General features: G+C 48.1%; 1 protein-coding gene across 3 annotated transcripts in view; it reads right to left on the bottom strand.

Annotated features, from left to right (window-relative positions):
• The window catches only part of poln (polymerase (DNA directed) nu), a 479439-nt gene that overhangs the window by 84039 nt on the left and 372638 nt on the right, over positions 1-22762 (bottom strand). For all 3 annotated transcript variants that reach the window (XM_038805894.1, XM_038805895.1, XM_038805896.1), the window contains one exon: positions 3630-3744. In XM_038805894.1, coding sequence (XP_038661822.1) covers positions 3630-3744 — 115 coding nt within the window. The remainder of the gene's footprint in view (positions 1-3629; positions 3745-22762) is intronic.

Below are 22762 nucleotides of genomic sequence, written 5' to 3'. Positions count from 1 at the left end.
AGACAATATTTGGAGCATTGTGCATAATTCTGGTCTCCATGTTATAAAAAAGATTGAGAGTCACTACAAAAGTGAATTCACAAGCCTTGTGAAACCTGAAGTGAGAGTTTACACTTAAGGGAAAGATTCACCAGGCCGAGACGTGGGCAGCATGGTAGCATTGTGGATAGCACAATTGCTTCACAGCTCCAAGGTCCCAGGTTCGATTCCGGCTTGGGTCACTGTCTGTGCGGAGTCTGCACATCCTCCCCGTGTGTGCGTGGGTTTCCTCCGGGTGCTCCGGTTTCCTCCCACAGTCCAAAGATGTGCAGGTTAGGTGGATTGGCCATGATCAATTGCCCTTCGTGACCAAAATTGCCCTTAGTGTTGGGTGGGGTTACTGGGTTATGGGGATAGGGTGGAGGTGTTGACCTTGGGTAGGGTGCTCTTTCCAAGAGCCGGTGCAGACTCGATGGGCCGAATGGCTTCCTTCTGCACTGTAAATTCTATGAGACTATTTTCTCTGGAAAAGAGAAGGCTGAGGGAGACAGGGAGACCTGATACAGGTCTTTAAAAACCTAAAAGAGTCTGCGAATGCTGATGTTCAAAGAGACTTGGGGCGGCTGACCACATACAATGCTGCGCTGTTCAGCGTATTAAATATGTATGCAAGAAGAGCTCGCCAATTCTCGCAGCGGGGACAGGCGGGAAGTGGTGCATCTGTAAAAACTGGTAAGAGTCCGTGTGGAGATGCTGAATTTTCTTAGTTTCCTGAGGGAGTATAGGCGCTGTTGTGTTTTCTTGGTTGTAGCGTCAACATGGGTGGATCAGGACAGATTGTTGGTGATGTGTACCACTAGGAATTTGAAGCTGTCAACCATCTCCACCTCGGCCCCGTTGATGCTGACAGGGGTGTGTACGGGACTTTGCTTCTTGAAGTCAATGACCAGCTCCTTAGTTTTGCTGGCATTGAGGGAGAGATTGTTGTCGTTACACCACTCCACTAGGTTCTCAATCTCCCTCCTGTATTCTGACTCATCGTTGTTCGAGATCCGGCCCACTGTGGTCGTATCGTCAGCAAACTTGTAGATGGAGTTGGAGCTAAATTTTGCCACACAGTCGTGTGCGTATAGTAGAGGGCGAAGTATGCAGCCTTGCTGGGCCCCGGTACCGAGGACAATCATGGAGGTGTTGTTGCTTATCCTTACTAATTGTGGGCTGTGGGTCAGGAAGTCGAGGATCCAGTTGCTGAGTGAGGAGCCAAGTCCTATGTTTTGGAGCTTTGATATGAGTTTGGCTGGGATTATGGTGTTGAAGGCGGAGCTGTAGTCAATAAATAGGAGTCTGATGTAGGAGTCCTTGTTGTCGAGATGCTCTAGGGATGAGTGTAGGGCCAGGGAGATGGTGTCTGCTCTGGACCGGTTGCGGTGGTATGCGAACTGCAGTGGATCAAGGTGTTCTGGAAGTATGGAGTTGATGTGCCTCCTGACTAACCTCGTGAAGCCCTTCATAATGATAATCCTCCTTACCTTGATCCACGCACCTTGCAACTGCCGCTACCCAGTCTCAAGCACAGGTTGGCATTTACAGACACTCCCTAAAGAGGACAATGCAGAGGCAACTCACCGTTAACCATGGAAGAAGTCTACCACGCCACTTATGTGCAGTTGTAAAAGTGAATGTTCTAATTTCTCAGTGATTGGAACTTAATTTGAAGGAAGAACTTAATTCCAGCGAGGTGGCCTTTTAATGAGCAAGCATGAGATGGTGATGTATGCAAAAGTACTTCTCAACATTGTTCGTCAGGAAGCTTGACCCGCTTTTAAAGTGCCGAAAACACAATTCCTGAAGATCATCCTGGCTTCGGGAAACTGATATTTGACCTCACGGCAAATCAATTTCCCTGCCCGCCAAGCTTCCTGCTGCTGGCAGGAATGAAAGATTCTGCCCTATATCGCCGTTCCATCACTGCCGCTGGATCAGAATCCGGGAACTCCCTCCCGAACAGCACAGTGAGTGTACCTTTTTATTGTAATTCATTCATGGGACATGGGTATTGCATATCCCTAATTGCCCTTTAAGGGGACAGTTAAGAGTCAACCACATTGCTGTGGGTTTGGAGTCACATTAGTGAACCAGATGGGTTTTTCCGACATTCAGCAATGGTCTCATGGTGATCATTAGACTTTAATTCCAGATTTTTATTGAATTCAAATTTCACCATCAGCAGTGGAAGGATTCAAATCCTTGTCCCCAGAGAATTACTCTGGGTCTCTGGTTTACTAGTCCAGGGACAATACAACTGTGCCGCCTCCTCCCCGAGACCTACACCACATGGACTACATGGTTCAAGAAGGCGGCTCACCAACACAGTCTGAAAGGCATCTAGGAATGTGCAAGAAATGCTGGCCTAGCCAGCGACACCCACATCCAATGAAAGAATGTTTAAAAAGCTATCACCATCTCATGGTGTTCACAGTGTTAGGTTCTACATTTCTAAACAGCGGTGGAGGCTGACCCTCAAACAAGGTCCAGATGTCACATGATGCTGCCATAACCAGCACCCAGACTTGCCAGTTGAAGGCACAGGTTTGGTTGGCTTTCTTTGGCTGATTGATGGCCAAGCAATTCCACGCCTCCCCCGGGCTCGCCAGATGTTATGTTCCCAGGTGCGTATGGATCCTGCCCACCAGCCGCCAGGTGGCAAACCTTGGGCACAATAAAATGAAGCAAGCTGTGGCAGATTAGTGAGTGTTAGCCGTCGTTCAGTGGATACTTGATTTGATTTGATTTGATTTGATTTGATTTGATTTATTGTCACATGTACCGATGTACAGTGAAAAGTATTTTTCTGCAGCCGAGGGAACGTACACAGTACTTACATAGTAGACAAAAGGAATAATCAACAGAGAACATTGACAAATGGTACATCGACAAACAGTGATTGGTTACAGTGGAGAACAAGGGGCCAAACAAAGCAAATACATGAACAAGAGCAGCATAGGGCGTTGTGAATAGTGTTCTTACAGGGAACAGATCAGTCTGAGCGGGAGTCGTTGAGGAGTCTTGTAGCTGTGGGGAAGAAGCTGTTCCTATGTCTGGATGTGCGGGTCTTCAGACTTCTGTACTTCTGCCTGAAAGAGGCAATGCCTGGGTGGGAGGGGTCTCTGATAATGCTGTCTGCCTTCCTGAGGTAGTAGGAGGTGTAGACAGAATCAATGTGGGGGTGGCAAGCTTGTGTGATGCGTTGGGCTGAGTTCACCACACTCTGCAGTTTCTTGTGATCTTGGACTGAGCAGTTACCATACCAGGCTGTGATGCAGCCGGATAGGATGCTCTCTGTCACACTTCTATCTCCCTATCAGAATGGTGTGTATACAAATCCAACCAACCCCCCCGCCATACAGAGATTTTGAGCACGGAAGCTAGGCTGACACTTCAGTGCGGCAACTGAGTTATCCTGTACCACTGAAGTAGTAGGCCTCAGTAGAACAGACTGGTATGAAGCTGCAAATTAACCTTTGTCAAAAGCCGTGTGATTGTGCAGAAAGTGGTGCTTTAAGTGTGTGGAGAGAGTACGTCACACTCCTGTTGGTAAAGGGTTTTTAAAATTGTTCAGTATGAAAACCTTTTGGACAACACGCACTTACCATTGGCAGGCAAGACTGGAGAAAACATCTGGGGGTTCAGGTTCCTGGAAGAGCCTCAGGAGTTCTGGGTCTGAGGTGAGGTGTGCTAGGATCCGCAATTCAATGTGGGAAAAATCTGAAACGGAAAACAAAAATGGAAATGAATTTGGATGGGGAGTGGGTATATTTTACCCTGCTGCCCACAGCTGAGAGGTTTTGTATTCCGCCTGTGCTCCCTGCAACCAGCAGACGAGACATTGTAATGGTATTCAAAAAGCAAAATACTGCAGATGCTGAGAATCCGGGGTGGTGGGCGGGTGGGGGGGGGATGCAGAAAATGCTGGAAATACTCAGCACAGCATGTGTGAAGGGACAAACAGAGCTGACGTTTCAGGTTGTGACCTTTCAGCTGAACTTTCAACCTGTGAACATCTGGAATCTCTGGCTGCCTTATCCGCTTCCTGAGCCTCACTCATACAAAATCTTTCTTTTTTTATAAGTTTAGAGTGCCCAATTTTTTATTTTTTTCCAATTAAGGGACAATTTAGCATGGCCAATCCACCTAACCTGCACATCTTTTGGGTTATGGGGGTGAAACCCACGCAGACATGAGGAGAATGTGCAAACTCTACACGAACAGTAACCCAGGGCCGGGATTCGAACCCGGGTCCTGTTGTTCTTTTTAACTGGATATGACAGTTATTAATGATGATTTTGCTCTTCAGAGTTGCCAGGTTTAAAATGATACCACCACAAGGTTTTACTGGATATCGATCAAAGACCAAACAACCAGTTAGTTAGTTCAAGTTCAATGATAGTTCATTTACACACAAGAATTACTTCGACATGCAACATAAAACACTACAAGCTAAATTACACCTAACACTACAACAACCTGTACTTAACTTCAGGCACCCGGCTTTATGCAGAGGAACAAGGCCTTTGTTCGGATCTTGCGTGGCTGGATCCAGAGAAGTGACTTCGTTTCTGCTGGGCTCATCCGTCTGGGAGCGATTGTTTGTCTTGAAATTGTCTTCTGGTTGTGATGCTGCACTTGGTAATAGGCGCAGGTCGGGGCCAAGCGAGACTGAACACATGGCAGTATCTCTCTTTAGCCTTCTGGGGTTTCGCGCTCTTTTGGGCGGTCCTTAGCTTTGGACCCAATAATTCGGCAGGCTTCGATTACTGCCTTCGATTTTGGCCAATAAAGGGGCAGGTGCCTTGATGGCGGGTCGTGTCCTGAGCGGTCATTGAACTTGGCTGTTTGGGTTCCGTGAGAAGAAGCTGTGGATTATCACTATTTAGGGAGGGCATGTTCCTGATGCCTTCCCAAGGGAAATAATCTTTTAATAAATGAACTATTGGTGCTCTTCTTTGTTTTTTTTAATTTGTAGGGGCTGGTTTAGCACAGTGGGCCAAACAGCTGGCTTGTAATGCAGCACAAGGCAGCAGTGCGGGTTCAATTCCCGTACCGGCCTCCCCAAACAGGCGCTAGAATGTGGCAACTTGGGGCTTTTCACAATAACTTTATTGAAGCTTACTTGTTACAATAAGCGATTATTAGATGGGGCTGGTTTAGCACAGGTCTAAAGAGCTGGCTTTTAAAGCTGACCAAGACAGGCCAGCAGCACGGTTCAATTCCCGTACCAGCCTCCCCGAACAGGGGCCAGAATGTGGCGACTAGGGGCTTTTCACAATAACTTCATTTGAAGCTTACTTGTGACAATAAGCATTTTTCATTTCGTTGATGGTTGAGGTCGACTCACCAGGAAGGCCCCTTAAGTTCCACTGCAGCCTGAGCTGGGCGAACTGATCACAGCAGAGACCAGGGACAGCCACAATTAGCCTCAGGGCCAGGGGAAGGAATACCAACTCAGAACTTAGATGTGCAAGCATTAGGTAAAGCAAGGATAGGGATGTGTTGTCATTTCATTGCTCTTTTGTATTATTTTATAGGTCGTGGGCCTCACTGACTAGGCCAGCATTTTATTGCCCATCACTAATTGCCCTTGAGAAAGTGATAGTGAGCTGCCTTAGAACATAGAACAGTACAGCACAGAACAGGCCCTTTGGCCCTCGATGTTGTGCCGAGCAATGATCACCCTACTCAAACCCACGTATCCACCCTATACCCGTAACCCAACAACCCCACCCCCCCCTTAACATTACTTTTTAGGACACTATGGGCAATTTATCATGGCCAATCTACCTAACCCGCACATCTTTGGACTGTGGGAGGAAACTGGAGCACCCGGAGGAAACCCACGCACACACGGGGAGGACGTGCAGACTCCGCAGACAGTGACCCAGCCGGGAACTGAACCTGGGACCCTGGAGCTGTGAAGCACTTATGCTAACCACCATGCTACCGTGCTGCCTTTCTTGAGCCTTTGCTGTCCATGTGATGTATATGCATCCACGATGCCATTTGGGGCTGGGAGTTCCAGGAATCTTTCCCAGCAAGAGTGAAGGAAAGGTGATATGGTTTGAAGTCAGGATGGTGAGAGGCTTGGGGGGGAGGAACTTGCAGGTGGTGATGTTCCCATGCGCCTGTTGCCGTTGTCCATCTAGTTAATTGAGGTCATTGTTTTGGATGGTGCTGTCAAAGGAAGATGGGTGAGTTGCTGCAGTGCAACTTGCAGATGGTACACACTGCTGGCAACGTGCAACGGTGATGGAGGGAGTGAATGTTGAAGGTGGTGGATGGGATGATAATCATGCCGGCGGAGGGGGGGAGCGGGGGGGGAGTCGAACTTCTTGAGTGATGATGGGCAAGTGGCAAGTATTCAAGTGGAGACATCGGTGTAGTGGTATTGTCGTTGAACTAGTAAACCAGGGTAAGCTCGAGGGACTGGGGTTCAAATCCCAGCATGGCAGATAAATTGAAATGTGAATTCAATTAAAATCTGGACTTAAAGTTATATGAAAACTATTATCATAAAAACTCATCTGGTTCACTGATGTTCATTAGGGAAGAAAACAAATTGTCTGCCCTTACCTGGTCTGGCCTATATGTGACTCCAAATCCACAGCAATGTGGTTGACTCTTAATTTCCCCAAAGGGATGGGCCAGCAACACCCACATCCCATGAACAAATAAAAAGAAATCCCATCCCCCGCTTGCTGGAGAACAGGCTTTGGGGAGTCAGGATGTGGGTTACTTGCCACAGAATCTCTGACCTACTCTTGTAGCCACAGTATTTATATTCCAATTCTCTTCCAGCACCTAGTGGTGCACTAAAGCAGACTTTCTATTAATTCCTGGAACAGGTCACTGGTCTGTGGCCAGAGTCTTATAGCTTGAGACCACTCCACATCAAGCGTGGATGACCAAGGGTCTTTCCCACTCCTACCACCAACTATTGGCATGTTTGAGGGCAGCACGGTGGCCTAGTGGTTAGCACAATTGCCTCATGGCGCCGAGGCCCCAGGTTCGATCCTGGCTCTGGGTCACTGTCCGTGTGGAGTTTGCACATTCTCCCCGTGTCTGCGTGGGTTTCGCCCCCACAACCCAAAGATGTGCAGGTCAGGTGGATTGGCCACGCTAAATTGCCCCTTAATTGGAAAAAATAATTGGGTAATCTAAATTTAGAAAAAAAACTATTGGCATGTTCGGATGAAGGTTGCCATGCTCAACCTGTTTGACTGCATTATAATCGCACCTTCCATGGCCATCAAGTCCTGGGGCGGGGACTCTGAGCTTCTGGCTCAGAGGTAGGGATTCTACCCATTATGCCACAGAGCCTCCTCATCTATTCAGTTTTTGGTCAATGGTAACCCCCAGGTTGTTGATAGTGGGGGCTGCGATGGTAGTGCCATTGAACGTCAAGGGGAGATATTTTTTTAAAATCTAGAGTACCCAATTATTATTTTTTCCAAATCTACCTACCCTGCACATCTTTGGGTTGAGGGGGTGAAACCCTCGTAGTCACGGGGAGAATGTGCAAACTCTGCACTGACAGTGACCTGGTGCTGGGATTGAATTTGGCCTGCGTTTTGCGGACAGGACATACCTGGGCAATTTTCCACATTGCCGGGTAGGTGCCAGTGTTGCAGCTGTACTGGAACAGCTTGGTTAAGGGTGCAGCAGGTTCTGGAGCACAAATCTTCAGTCCTATTGCTGGAATGCTGCCAACACCCATTGCTTTTACAGTATTCAGTGTCTGCAGCTGTTTCTGATATTACAGGGAGGGAACCTGAGCTGGCTGAAGACTGGCATCAGTGATGCTGGGAACATCTGGAGACGGCGGCGATGGATCACCCACTCGGCACTTCAGGCTGAAGATTGTTGAGAATGCTTCAGCCTTATCTTTTGCATAGATGTGCTGGGCCCCTCCATCATTGAGGATGGGGATATCTGTAGAGCCTCCTCCTCCTCCTGCAAGTTGTTTCATTGTCCACTACCATTCAGCACTGGATGTAGCAGGACTGCAGAGCTTAGATCTGATTAATTGATTGTGGGATCTCTTAGATCTGTCTATCGCGTGCTGCTTTCTCTGTTTGGTATGCAAATAGCTTCACCAGGTTGACAGAGCATCTTTAGGTATGCCTGGTGTTGCTCCTGGCATACCCTCCTACACTCTTCATTGGACCAGGGTTGATCCCCTGGTTTGTTGGCAATGGTAGAGTGGGGGATATGGTAGATTGGGCCATGAAGTTACAAATTGTGGTTGTATGCAACTCTTCTGCTGCTGATGGCACACAGCGCCTTATGGATACCCAGCTTTGAGTTAGTTCTGTGAAAAATCTATCCAGTTTAGCATGATGTTGGTGTTGCACAACACAATGGAGGGTATCTTTGATGTGAACCCAGAACTTTGTCTCCACAAGGATTGTGCAGTGGCCATTTCTGCCGATACCTCATGAATAGATGTATCTGCGCCTGGCAGGTTGGTGAGAATAAGGTCACAATGGTGAAGAATCAGGCAACGTTGGGTCAAAGATTTATCGGTGGGGGTGGGGGGGGCATTCGGCCTATCGTGTTGCACTTGCTCTTTGAAGGAGTTATCCAATTAGCTTGTGTTCTTGTTCGTAGTCCTGCAATTTTCTCCTTTTCAAGTTTTTATTTAATTCCGATTTGAAAGTTATTACTGGATCTGCTTCAGACAGCTCATTCCAGATCACAACTCACTGTATAAAAATATTCTTCTTATCGCACCTCAGATTCTTTTGCCAGTTCCTTTCAATCTGTGGCCTCTGATTACCGATCCATCCCTAGTGGAAACAGTCCCCCATTGGTTACTCCAAGTAAAGTCTTTGTAAGTTTGACTTGTGCAGGAAGGCAGAACAGAACAAGGACAAAAAATAAAATGGAACAATATTCGCGCAGGAAATCAGTCTATGAGCCTATTTACCAAAACAAAAATCTAAAAATATTTCGACTCAAATGGTGTGCTGAACTGCTGCCACCTACTGCTCGGTAAGCGTCTCTGCCGGCACTTGGGAGGCTAAAATCTATTTATAAATAACAATGTGAGTGGTGAAATTAGGGACCTCTGTGTGAGCAGGGTAAGATTAAGAGGAGTGAGCCTAGCAGTCTGTCGCCATTTTATAAATGTCCTGCTGTACTGCGTCAAACACTGGGACACTGCACAAACAGAGGATTCAAACCCATGGCTGGTGCTGAACACACAAAGTACAACTTTATATTGAGATAAAGAATATATAATGATACGGTTCAGTCAGAGAATAATGATCGTGGGTGGTTTACTAGGCATCTAGATGGGGAGAGAGGCAAAAATCATCGCCCCATATCATTACATTATTTGAAGACAAGGCAGATAAAGCAATGAAAGAAAAATTTGCATTTGTATCTTATCTTTGACCATCTCAGGAATGTCTCAAAGTGTTTTACAGTACTATCGAAGGGCAAACATTAGCACAAAGAACATAAGAAATAGCTAGAGGAGTAGACTTGATGGCCACTTGAGCATTCAATAAGATCATGAGAGATCACCTTTTAGCTCAATCCAATATCCTTTGATTCCCTTGGAAACTATGACTGAGATCCACTAATCTCGGCGTAGATATTTCTGAAGATTCACACCTGGGTGTGCTAGTGCATGAGTCGCAAAAACTTGGTTTACAGGTGCAACAGGTGATTAAGAAGGCAAATGGAATTTTGTCCTTCATTGCTAGAGGGATGGAGTTTAAGACTAGGGAGGTTATGTTGCAATCGTATAAGGTGTTAGTGAGGCCACACCTGGAGTATTGTGTTCAGTTTTGGTCTCCTTACTTGAGAAAGGACGTACTGGCGCTGGAGGGTGTGCAGAGGAGATTCACTAGGTTAATCTCAGAGTTGAGGGGGTTGGATTACGAGAAGAGGTTGAGTAGACTGGGACTGTACTCGTTGGAATTTAGAAGGATGTGGGGGGATCTTATAGAAACATATAAAATTATGAAGGGAATAGATAGGACAGATGTGGGCAGGTTGTTTCCACTGGTGGGTGAAAGCAGAACTAGGGGGCATAGCCTCAAAATAAGGGGAAGTAGATTTAGGACTGAGTTTAGGAAGAACTTCTTCACCCAAAGGGTTGTGAATCTATGGAATTCCTTGCCCAGTGAAGCAGTTGAGGCTCCTTCATTACATGTTTTTAAGATAAAGATAGAGAGTTTTTTGAAGAATAAAGGGATTAAGGGTTATGGTGTTCGGGCTGGAAAGTGGAGCTGAGTCCACAAAAGATCAGCCAGGATCTGATTGAATGGCGGAGCAGGCTCGAAGGGCCAGATGGCCTACTCCTGCTCCTAGTTCTTATGAGCCCTCACTCATTTAAGCTCCAAAGAATATTGGCCCATTCCATTCAATCTCTCCTCATTGGACAATCCCCTCATCCCAGAAACCAATTTAGCAAAATCTAAAACAAGTCTATACACCGTTATGTATGGAGACCAAAAGCTGTACACAGTACTCCATGTATGGCCGTACTAAGGCCCTGCACAATTGCAGCGAGACTCCCTTGCTGTTGTACTCCAGCCCCCTTACAATAAAGGCCAATATATCTTATATGAACATAAGAAATAGGAGCAGCAGTAAGCCATTCGGCCCCTCGAGACTGCTCCATCATTCAATAAGATCCTGACAGATCTGTTTGCATCGAGTTCCTAATTCCCATAGACCCCCGAAAATCTTTGATTTCCTTGCCCAACAAAAATCTATGTACCTCTGCCTTAAAAATATTCAGTGACCCCACTCCCACTGCTTCCTGAGGCAAGGAATTCCAAAGTCTGGACACCCTCAGAGACAAAAATTCTCCTCTAGTTCTGGGCTCATTCACAAGAGGGAACATAATTTCCGTGTCTACCTTGTCAATATCATTCAGGATCTTATGTACTTCAATCAGGCCACCCTTCACTCTTCGAAACTCTGGTGGAAACAAGCCCAGCCTTTCCAACACATTTGTCCCACTAATTGCCTGCTGTAGCTGCATGTTAACTTTCTGTGTTTTGTAGGACATTCAGGTCCTTCTGAACACCAATCTTTAATAGTCTCTTATCATTTAAAATGTACTCTGTTATTCTACTTTTCCTACCAAAGTGAGTAACATATACTTCTCCACAAACACTTCTCCGGCCTTCCAATCACGGCAATGGGAGGCGGCGCGACATTCGCTGGTGGTGGGGTTCTCTGCATCTGCCACTAACAATGGGAGTTGCTGTTGAAGCCACCCCCACGCCGCTGTGTAAGCCGTGGGCGGGGATACATTGCTGGCGAATCCAGACAATCCTGCCACCAGCGAACGGTCAGAGAATTCCGGCCCATAACAGTCGTTACTGTTGGAATGCCTTTGTTTTTAAATTAAAAATATTCAGAAGAAGCAAATTGCGGAGGTGGGCAAAAAATAATAGCAGACAAAAGCCTATAATAGTTTTAAATTCCCTTGACATTCCTTTCTTCCCCAGCTCCTGGTTTTTGAAGTTTCCAAACCTTCTAATCAGGAGTCTATTTCAACAGTCACCATCTCCCACACTATCATAACCACACTCTCACTCTGTCACACACTTTTCCTGATAATAATGCAGCACTGCCAATATGGAAATAAAGTTGAGAAGTATGCTGCAATCCTTCTGTCTTATGGTACACAGTACAATTCGATTTATACAAATATCTGGCTGATTGCTTCCATTCCAATGATTACAGAAGTGGGAATCAATGCTGTGCGGCCGCTTCCAAATATCCTTCTCCCACCCCTCCTCATCTCACCCCATCAACATATCATTCTATTCCTCTCTGCCTCTTGTGCCTATCCAGCTCCTCCATTCTTGGAGAGGAATTTCCCAGAACGTTTTGTCCAATATTGGCCCTTGTTTTTTACACTGTTGGATCACATGATTATGTGTGGGTTGGGGAAATGTGTTCAGTCAGGATGTTCAGGGCACCATGATGCTTGGGGCAGACCAAATAGACCAGTTTGTCTTTTCCCGCCGTTCAAATTCATATTTTTGTAAATGCATAATTAACACATTAAATTATTTTGATGGGTAAGGATCTGTGACACTTGAACATTGCTGAACAGAGAGACATGTCGTTGAAGCGTTTGCCTTGCACTCATCAGATCAAACCCAATAATGCAAAATTGCAAATGGTTACAACCATTTATACTACAGGAGAAAAGGATGACTCTGATTGGCCAAGACGTTGCCATGGAGAAAGCAACAGAAAACTATAGGTTCCTGGGTTATTCAAAAGCGGAGCAAGAATGGAACATATTCCTATTATTTGCAGAGAATAGGTCCCTACATATAAATGTATGTCGCTCCTAGCAAATGTAAATGAGCCAAGTTACAAGCTTGACTGATGATCTTAAATTGGTTGTTAGTGTGGCTATTAGAGCACTCCAGATTGTTCAGCTAGTGCTGCCCAATCACAGAATCACATCTAACAGTAGAAAGTTTGTTGTATTTCACCAGCGTGAGCTGATTGAGTATGGTCTGTACTCCGCCTATTACAAACAACCAAAGAAACACACTGTTTGATTTGATCAGTCAAACACGGCGATGTACAGCTTATGTACCTGGCATTGTACCGACACTGAAATTCATACAATGTTGCTCAATTGTGTAGTAGGTACAGATCTTTCGTGGTTTGATGGCAGCATCCTGTTAGTAAAAAGAGCAAACACGCAGCCACTGCAGAGTAGAATCATGGATTAGCTGTTGTTTGAATTTTTGACATACTTTGCCTTTCCAGGGTAATTTGAGATAGGCCTGGGGCAGGATGCTCCTCCCCGCTGCGCCACATTTCTAGCTCACCACACCAGCGGGATACTCCATTACGCCAGCCGGTCAATGGGGTTTCCCATTGTGGGGCAGCCCCATGCCATCGGGAAACCCCCGGGCTGCCAGCAAAAAGGAGCATCCCGGCGGAGAATCCAGCCCACGGTGTTTTTCAGGTCTGAAAGTGGCAGCCTTTGGCCTATTTGTGAGATTGTGTGACAGACAGCAATGATCTGATTTGGTCTGTTGGACACAATGGGCTGGGTTCTCTGTCGGTGGGATCCTCTATTTTGCCGGCAGCGCACTCACGCCCACGGATTTCCCGATGGCGTGGGGGTGCCCACAATGGGAAACCCCCATGAGCCGGCTGCGGGGACGGAGAATCCCGCTGTCGGCGGAGGCGCGCCGCACCAGAAAACAGGTGCAGCCGGACGGAGGATCCCCGCCCAATAAATGTGTGGCTCCAATTTTTACATCTTTATGGATGGCCAAACCACATCCCAAAATGCCAATGTCACTGGTGCCAGACAGTTCACTGTCGAATCTGATCATGCTGAAAAATTCTCTGTAGAAAATCATAAACAACATGGCCAAGAGCTCACAAGATATATCAGAAAGAAGGTAACTCAAGGAAGGTGATCACCAAAGACAGCCAGCAATTGGTGAACACTGTCCCAAACCATTGGGCAGGATTGTCCACTCCCCCCGTGGTGTGTTTTGAGGTGGTGATGGCAGCCCACCATTGCCCTGCAGCGGGACCTTCTGGTCCTACCGGTGTCATTGGGGTTCCCGTTGTTGGCACTTCCCACCACCAGGCAACCTGCGGGTTTAGGGATGAGAAAGGAGAGGAATTCTTTCTAAAATGCCAATGGCTTGTTGGCAAGAAAGAAAGACAGAAACCAAAGTCTAAGTTATCCGGCTGTTCCCGCCAGCAGAATCTCTCTTCGATCATCATCTGTTTCTCCTTTATATGCACCCAATGATGTGTTTACCCTGTTAACCTCTAATTACTAACTTAATAACTTGTTGACTATTAACTCTTTCCTATCCTAACATTCTTCTCCCCATGAGTCTTAGCCGCAACTTCAGACCACTCACGCCTTGGACCTCTCATTGCCTCCTGATGGAGGGAGTGCCATTCCATGTTAGAGACAGGTTATTGCTCTGGGCAAACCCATGGTTAGGGTTAAAATCCCTCACGGGATTTAACCTGAGAGGGAGTGGAACCAGGATTGGCTCCACCTATCTGGGGGAGCCTGGGAAATTGACCAAAACGTCCCCTCGGAGTTCACGCCGTGTGCTCAACTTTTTTGATCAGACTAAGGTGCTGAAATGTGCTGCATTAAACCTTGTTACTTTCCCATAGTGTTTGCATCTGTTCCATCAAAGGCAAATGGGAGATGGTAGATGAGAGGCTGGCATTGGAAAGTATGTGAGAGCGAGCTGGGGTTTCTGGATGTTAGGTCTGAATTCTGTTGTCACCTCTGGTCCGATTGCCAATCACCTGAAATTGGTGCCTTCTGGATCGGTACACTTCCATCAGCGGGTACAGTTTACTCTGTGCAGACCCCTCATGATTTTGAATACCTCTATCAAATCTATCTTGCTCTTCTCCAAGAACAGCTCCAGCTTCTCCAATCTATCCACGTAACTGAAGTTCCTCATTCCGCAAACCATTATCGGGAATCTGTTCTGCATCCTCTCTCAAGACTTTATACTTTCTCTGAAGTGTGGTGCCCAGAATTGGATGCAATACTCTAGTTCAGACGAGGTGAGTTTTATTAAAGCTTCACCATAATTTCCTTGCTTTTGCGCTCCACTCCCTTATTTACAACGCCCAGGTTCCTGTATGCATTCCTATCCAATTTCTCATCCTGCACTGCCACCTTAAATGACTTATGCAGGCATACCCTCAGGTTCCTACAATCGGTTTAGAACTGTATTCTTTGTTATTACCCTTTCTCATTCTTCCGCCCATTCCCCCAGCATGCTATGCCCTCTTGAAGTCTATCACTAACCTCACAGTTCACAAGACAAGTTTAACATCGTCCGCAAATTTTGAAATGGTGCCCTGCACACAAGCACTGGGTGTGTGTTGCATGGAGTAGCCTGAGGTGGTTGGTGGGTAGGAGATATGTGAAGCTGCATTCACCGATTTTCACCATCCATGCGAGGCCATTAAACTTCCTGAGATGTTGCTGCCAGGTTTCTAGGTCCAGATGTTGAGACAACTCCACAGCTACATTTCCATTTGAGAGGGATCCTTGAGGGTCTCCTGGCACCCCCACCCCCCGAAGCGGGGTGTTTCACCGCCGTCCACTAACTACCCCACCCTGGAAACCTCTCTTTGCCCTGGGTAATCAATCTTCCATCATTCAAATTCCGCCAATACAATTCAATGTAGCTGCTTCCTTTATGCGGGACAGGCTGCCTTTAAGAAGAGTGGCTGGTTCCACCACAAGGTGTCTGTATCATGATGTTGAGCCTCCTCCTAGCACGGGGACAGCTGACACCTTGACGAAGAAGGAAGGACAATCGGGCCCACACTATTACATATAAATAGTATCAAATTGATGTGCAGCCCACCGTGTTCAGAACCAGCATGAACAGATCATAGATTGTAAACCATGCACCCCCAGGGGCACACAAATGACCCCAGGCCATTTTTATTTAAAATTTCCAACTTCCACAATATTTTGCTCTTGATACTTGTTATACCGTCAATTCACTGTGAGACTGTGAGAATGAGGGAATATAAGTCTTTATTATCCAGGAACCCGCCTGCCAGTGTCTGCTGTATAACTGAGTGCCACCCACAGGTGACCGGTCTATATATCGCCCCAGGGAGGGCGGAGCCCTCCGGGGTTTCAGTACAAGGTCATAGGTCACAGCACTATACAGACAGTTCATACTTAGGTGAATACATTCACCACAATACTAACATCTATTTTTAAAATTGACCAGAGTGACTATAAAGACGTAGGAGGTTGGATTACCCACACCACCCTTGACTTAAAAGTGGGTTAGCTCTTCACCTACCTGCTCCACAGCAATATTAATATTTAATTAGTAGAGATTGGGACTTCTACCCCTCAAGGACACAAAGTCCTGTCCCAGAAACCTGCAGCACCAGAGGACAGTAGTGGTCACAGCTGGGACTACAACCAACGTACACAAAGAAGTCAAGATGGATGCCTGACTTAAAAAAAGTCTGAGGATTTCGGCAGGCAGACATGGACCATGTATTCCCATTCTGGGAGCATCCCTAGTCCTTGCTTCTTTTCCCCATGACTACTCATAACTCCACTGCTTGCGGAGGCCTCTGACCATGCGGCTGAAGGCTATTGCTAATGGGAATTGGCAATCATGGTTAAGTGAGCACTTCATACATCACAAGTGGATCCCTGTGCATGGGTGTGCCATGTAGCATGTGGGGCTCATTGCCCTGTATCACACCTTGATGCATGGTAACTGTGCTTGAACACTGCGGGAGGCAGCACCACAGTCGCAGCAGCCAAACACCCAGGGGATGGGCCCCAGACCCGGGCACATGTTCGCGACCGGGTGTGCATGGGCAAGGCATGTTGGATGGGAGGGCACGGGTGGGGGGGGGGGGGGGGTCATGTCTGGAGGGGATGGGGCAGGGGGTTGGTGGTCAGCCAGCATTTCGGAACAAAGAGCCAGAGGCGTCATACTGGTTGTGGTGAGGGTATTTTAATGTTCCTTGTACAAGTGTACAGCACTGCCCCACTCTCCCGATGGTGCCGCCCCACTATCCCCACCCACCCTCCTCCCCGCAAAAGACCCCAAATGCATCTACCCCCCCCCCCCTCCCAACGCACACTCCACTTACCCCCACCTAAACCCCCCGGGCATGCTTTGCCTGTCTTGCTCTACTGCTACGTCCAGGTGTATCCCCAGGATACACACCAGAGGTGGAGGCAGCCAGCTGCTTACCTCATCCTGTGGTCTTCGATGCCCCTGGCGGGAATCCTCTGGGGGCTCTGGGGCCAGAGGGCCCCGGCGCACTTGATGGCCACACATGCACAGTGGTGCCGCCCTGTTCTGGGTGCTGGCTGCGAGATGAGGCCCATCAGAGTGGTGGAACTCAGGGGAACGTGGCCACCATCGCTAGTCTATAGGGTGGGTCCCAGTTGCCACCCTGCGCCCTCTACTCCCGCTTAGTGCCCCTAGGGCCCTGGGCGTACCTCAGGAAGGAAGGGCAGCTGGATTGAGCCCTGGCTGCTCCTGCCCTATCAAGGCCAGCCCTGATGGCTCCCCATTGTCTGCACCATAGTGTTGATGCCCTCGGTGTGCTCCTCAGTGATGGGGACATGCTCTGCAAAGCCTCGGCCATTCCCATCTGAGAGTGGGACATGTCCTTCAGCACCTCACCAAGGTCAGCCTGATACCGGGTCACGTCCACTCGCGAGTTGGACATTCTACCGAGGCTCTCAGCCATGGCCGTTACCGACTGCACTATGTCTTGGACACCTTCACTCATGCTGCTGAAGTTGTGCACCAAGCTCTCCACTGCGGTTGCCACCCTAGTAGTGTTGGCCTCGGTGCCACACGTTGTCGGCGAAATCTCCTGTGCCCGTAGCCTCTGGGACTCCTGACATCTCCCTCTGAATGTACTGGCCCCTCCCTAACATCTCTATCAGCTCCGGGATAGCCTGTTCCACAGGCTCAGCATCTGGTTGGGACGCAACTGGACCTGGGATCCAGCAGACCTCCGGCTGCTGTCCCTCCTGGGGGTTCCTGCCTCCACCTGATGTGCATCAGCAACTTGTGTGGTGCTCACCAGATTGTGCCCCAGAAGCCTGACCCCTAACATTGCCCACCGAGGTGTGTGTGTGTGTCTCTGCGCTGGTGGAGGGTGTGGATGACAGCAGTGACGCGTCGATTATGCCATCCTCGGAGCGCTCCTCCGAGGTGGTCTCCTGGGAGGCAGGGGAGGGGCCACACTGGAAGGGCAGGCGCTATCGGCTGGAGGACCTGCGGGAAGTGGACATGTGATCAGTGAAAGGAATGGGTCAGTCTGTATGGCAATAACAACTCACGTTTGACAGGTCCTATGGGTGGAGCCTGCTGGATTGTCACCTCTGCGGCGTGCACCAACCTCACCATTGGTGACCGCTCTGTCCTCGGCCATCCCCGTAACCTCCATGGCTCATTCCTCACATCGTGAGGATTATTATGTCCGGCACCTCACCGCCAGTTTGGGCCCTCCCCTGCCGAATGAGGGGCAGCTTTTCCTGCGGAGACAAAGAGGGCATTGTTAGCCACACAGTAGTTCAAAGTGGTGGGGGTTGGAGGTGAAGGGTGATTTGATGGTGGGGTGAAGGGAAGGTTGGGGTCAAGGGAGGATTGTGGGGTGAAGGGGGTTTGAAAGGGGGTGAAGGGCGGGTGGGGGTACATGGAGAATTGGGGGGCAAGTCAGGTGGGGGCGGTAAGGTTTCAGAGGGTTAGGGTCAACTCACGTGTGCGCACTCAGAAATCATTCCGGAGAATCACACCCATAATTCTACCACAAAAACAGAAAACGCTGGATAATCTCAGCAGGTCTTTATCATTTTACAATTGCTTTGTGTGATCATAGGCTGCTGTGCCGTGATAACGTGCTTAATGACGGTGCAGAGCAGGAACAACCGGCCAGCATTAGTAAATGTGAGGTTCATTAATGATCAGCCAGGTCTGTAGATAACTCAAGTGCCGGGTTTTCTTAATGCTTTTTTGAACAAGCAAAGTGGCTAGGAGTATGCAGTTTCTGAAACACATTACAGAGGACAGGCAGACACCTGGACCTTGCATAAATAAGGCCTATTATTAAAGGACTATGAATATTTAATCCAGGGGCAGAAACGTGCAGACAGAACAATATTTACTTCATAAAATATGCTGAACTGCTGAATGATACGTGATCCCAGTGGCATTAAAAAGCCAGAGGGAAATGCATTATTGCGAAAGATTAGTCTGTTTCCAGCCTCCTTAGGGATCACTGGCTAAGGTCACATTTCCCAGCCCTCCTCGTTTTCTCCTTTGGCAAAGTTACCTTGGTAGTAAGTTTTCGATTACTCTGAACAACTGTCCCAAAGATCAGTCGGGTAGGGAGAGAGAGGAATGTGCATCCCAACATAACTAGTTTGATGCAACTGAGTAGCAGGCGAGGCCTTTTCAGAGGTTAGTTAAGAACACATCACTGTGGGTCTGGAGTCACAAGTAGTCCAGACCAGGTAAGGACGGCAGATTTCTATCCCAGAAGGACATTGGTGAACCAGATTAGTTTTTAAACCATTCAGTAGTTTCATGATTATTATTATTATTAATAATAAAACTTGCATTTTACTCCAGATTTACTCATTACATTTAAATTCCCCCAGTTGCCATGGTGGGAGTTGAACTCATAACTCTGGAGGATTAGTCTGGGCCTTTGGATTCTTCTTCAGCTGAATGTGACAGCACGTGAAAGGTTGCAGAGGAGATTTACCTGGATGTAATAATAGTAATTGTATTATTGTCACAAGTAGGCTTACATTAACACTGCAATGATGTTTCTGTGAAAAGCCCCTAGTCACCACATTCCGGCACCTGTTCAGGTACACTGAGGTAGAATTCAGAACGTCCAATTCACCTAGCGGCACGTCTTTTGAGACTTGTGGGAGGAAACCGGAGCACCCGGAGGAAACCCACGCAGCACGGGAAAACGTGCAGACTCCGCACAGTGACCCAAGCCGGGAATCAAACCTGGGACCCTGGCGCCGTGAAGCAACAATGCTAACCACTGTGCTACCATGCCGCTCAGTGTACGAACGGGCCACTCTGAGACTGTGTTCAAGATTCCCAAGCCAGGGGAAATAATGGGCGGGATTCTCCAATAATGGGGATATGTCCCCACACCCGTGACAAAACGCGGGCGAATCACTCCGGACTTTCCTGAAGAAAGTCCGGAGCGATTCATTTGCCTGAAGGGGGCTAGCAGGGCCCTGGAGTGCTCTTCGCAGCTCCGGCTGCCGATACGGGGCCCTGCACTTCCGGTCGGGGGTCCGCACCCCCCCCCCCCAGTGAAGCAACAATGCTAACCACTGTGCTACCATGCCGCTCAGTGTACGAACGGGCCACTCTGAGACTGTGTTCAAGATTCCCAAGCCAGGGGAAATAATGGGCGGGATTCTCCAATAATGGGGATATGTCCCCACACCCGTGACAAAACGCGGGCGAATCACTCCGGACTTTCCTGAAGAAAGTCCGGAGCGATTCATTTGCCTGAAGGGGGCTAGCAGGGCCCTGGAGTGCTCTTCGCAGCTCCGGCTGCCGATACGGGGCCCTGCACTTCCGGTCGGGGGTCCGCACCCCCCCCCCCTCGGCCAGCTGCACTCGGTGAATCGCTGCGGCGGCCTCTTTCAATGGCCCCCGACCGGCGCCAACCGGAGAATCGCGGGAGCGGCGTCGGAGCCGATCTCGCGTTTGACACCCATTCTCCACCCCCGTGCCAATCATGATTTTACCGCGGAGAATCCCGCCCAATCTCTCTCTGTCTATCCTATCAACCCTCTTCAGGACATGGGATTCTTAAGGGACTTGACCTGGTAAATGCTGAGAGGATGTTTCCCTACATGGGAGAGTCTAGGACCAGAGGGGCAGAGTGTCAGAATAAAGGGGTGCCAATTTAAGGCTGAGATGAGGAGGAATTTCTAATCTCAGAGGGTTGGGAATCTTTGAAACTCCTTGCCACAGAGAGCTGTGAGGGAAGACTACTTGGGTATATTTAAGGTTGAGGCAGATAGATTCTTGATCAATTAGGGAATCAAGGGAAAGGGCAGGAAAATGGACATGAGGAATGTCGGAATGACCACAATCCTATTGAATGGCAGTGCAGGCTCGAGGGGCCGAATGGCCTACTCCTGTTCCTATTTTGTATGGTCTAATCTTGCACGACTCAATGAGATCCCCCCCTCTCATTCTTCTAAACTCCAGAGGATATAGGCCCAATTTACTCAGCCTCAGCAGAAGACAACCCTTTGTTCCAGGGGACCAATCGAGTGAACCTTTGCTCTGCTGCCTCCAATGCAAGGGTCCTCTTTCTTAAATATGGAGACCAAAACTGCACTCGTGTTCCAGATGTGGTTTCACTAAAGTGCTGTGATATACCAGCATATAGAGAATGGAGCCAGACCTTGAAAGGTAAAGTTTCATCTTTTACCTATTTATGTGAAGAAACAATATAAAGCAGAGAATTATAAAAAGTCCTTTGATCATTGCAGCTACATTTTGTTTGAAAGGATTGTCATATCTATGGTGATTTCCTTCACGGTGGAGGTGAGCTGGTTCTATTGTATAATTAAATGGGAGTTTATCACGACATGTTGGGTCTAATCAGCTTTACACATTTCCCTTCGGTATAAATATTAATGAGCTGTTGCGCACAGCTAACAGCTGGAAGCATCCGAGCCAACACGCTGACACTCAAATCAGCTTCAGTTGATAGCAGACAGAGTCTCGAAGAGGAAAGGTTAATTCCCAGCACGACCTCCTTGGCAGTAACGTCCACTCATTTCACAACACTTCAGATTTTCACTCCATTGCTTTCAACAGAAGGAGCAAACTCCATGAACGTCTCCATCCTCGTTTTCCTGCTGCACCCTGCCAAGGTGGCACTTGTGTGGCATGAATGGTAGAACCCTCAAGAGTATTGACAGTCAGAGAGATCTAGGTGTACAGGTCCACAGGTCACTGAAAGGGGCAACACAGGTGGAGAAGGTAGTCAAGAAGGCATACGGCATGCTTACCTTCATTGGCCGGGGCATTGAGTATAAGAATTGGCAAGTCATGTTGCAGCTGTATAGAACCTTAGTTAGGCCACACTTGGAGTATAGTGTTCAATTCTGGTCGCCACACTACCAGAAGGATGTGGAGGCTTTCGAGAGGGTGCTGAAGAGGTTTACCAGGATGATGCCTGGTATGGAGGGCATTAGCTATGAGGAGAGGTTGAATAAACTCGGTTTGTTCTCACTGGAATGATGGAGGTTGAAGGGGAGACCTGATAGAGGTCCACAAAATTATGAGGGGCATACACAGGGTGGATCGTCAGAGACTTTTTTCCAGGGTAGAGGGTCAATTACTAGGTTTAAGGTGCGAGGGGCAAGGTTTAGAAGAGATGTACAAGGCAAGTTTTTTTACACAGAGGGTAGTGGGTGCCTGGAACTCGCTGCCGGAGGAGGTGGTGGAAGCAGGGACGATAGTGACGTTTAAGGGGCATCTTGACAAGTACATGAATAGGATGGTAATAGAGGGATACGGACCCAGGAAGTGTAGAAGATTTTGGTTTCGACGGCAGCATGGTCAGCGCAGGCTTGGAGGGCTGAAGGGCCTGTTCCTGTGCTGTACTTTTCTTTGTTCTTTGTTCTTAGCTTCTAACGATGTCTACGTGGAGTCATAGACGTCTACAGGACAGAAAAGACGCTTCAAACCATCGCTTCTGTGCCAGTCAAAAACAACCACCTAACTATTCTAATCCCATTTCACAGCACTTGTACCATACCCTTGTCTGCTTTGGGATCGCAAGAGCAGCTCTACTCTGCCTCCACCACCCTTTCAGGCAGCAAGCTCCAAACTCCCAACACCCTCTGGGTAAAAATGTCTTCCTCACATCCCGTCTAAACCTCCTGCCCCTTACCGAACCCTCAAGTCATTGAACCTTCCATCAAGGGGAAGGTTTCTTCTTGTCTACTCTGTCTATAACCTTCATGATTTTACGTATCTCAATCATGTCACCCCTCAGTCTCCTCTGCTCCAAGGAAAACAGTAGAATCTGACAGGCAAGCAACAGTCATAGGACAACAAAAGAGATTTATTAAATACACTACTAAACACTCACAGCCGAAGGGTCACCCTCACGGACCCACACCTAGGCCGGGGTTTTTATACTGCTAAGGGGTAGC

This window comes from Scyliorhinus canicula, chromosome 8 (genome assembly GCF_902713615.1).
Source record: "Scyliorhinus canicula chromosome 8, sScyCan1.1, whole genome shotgun sequence".
NCBI classification, from domain to species: domain Eukaryota; kingdom Metazoa; phylum Chordata; class Chondrichthyes; order Carcharhiniformes; family Scyliorhinidae; genus Scyliorhinus; species Scyliorhinus canicula.
Note: the sequence above shows the minus strand (reverse complement) of the source record. Positions and strands in the feature narration are given on the sequence as shown.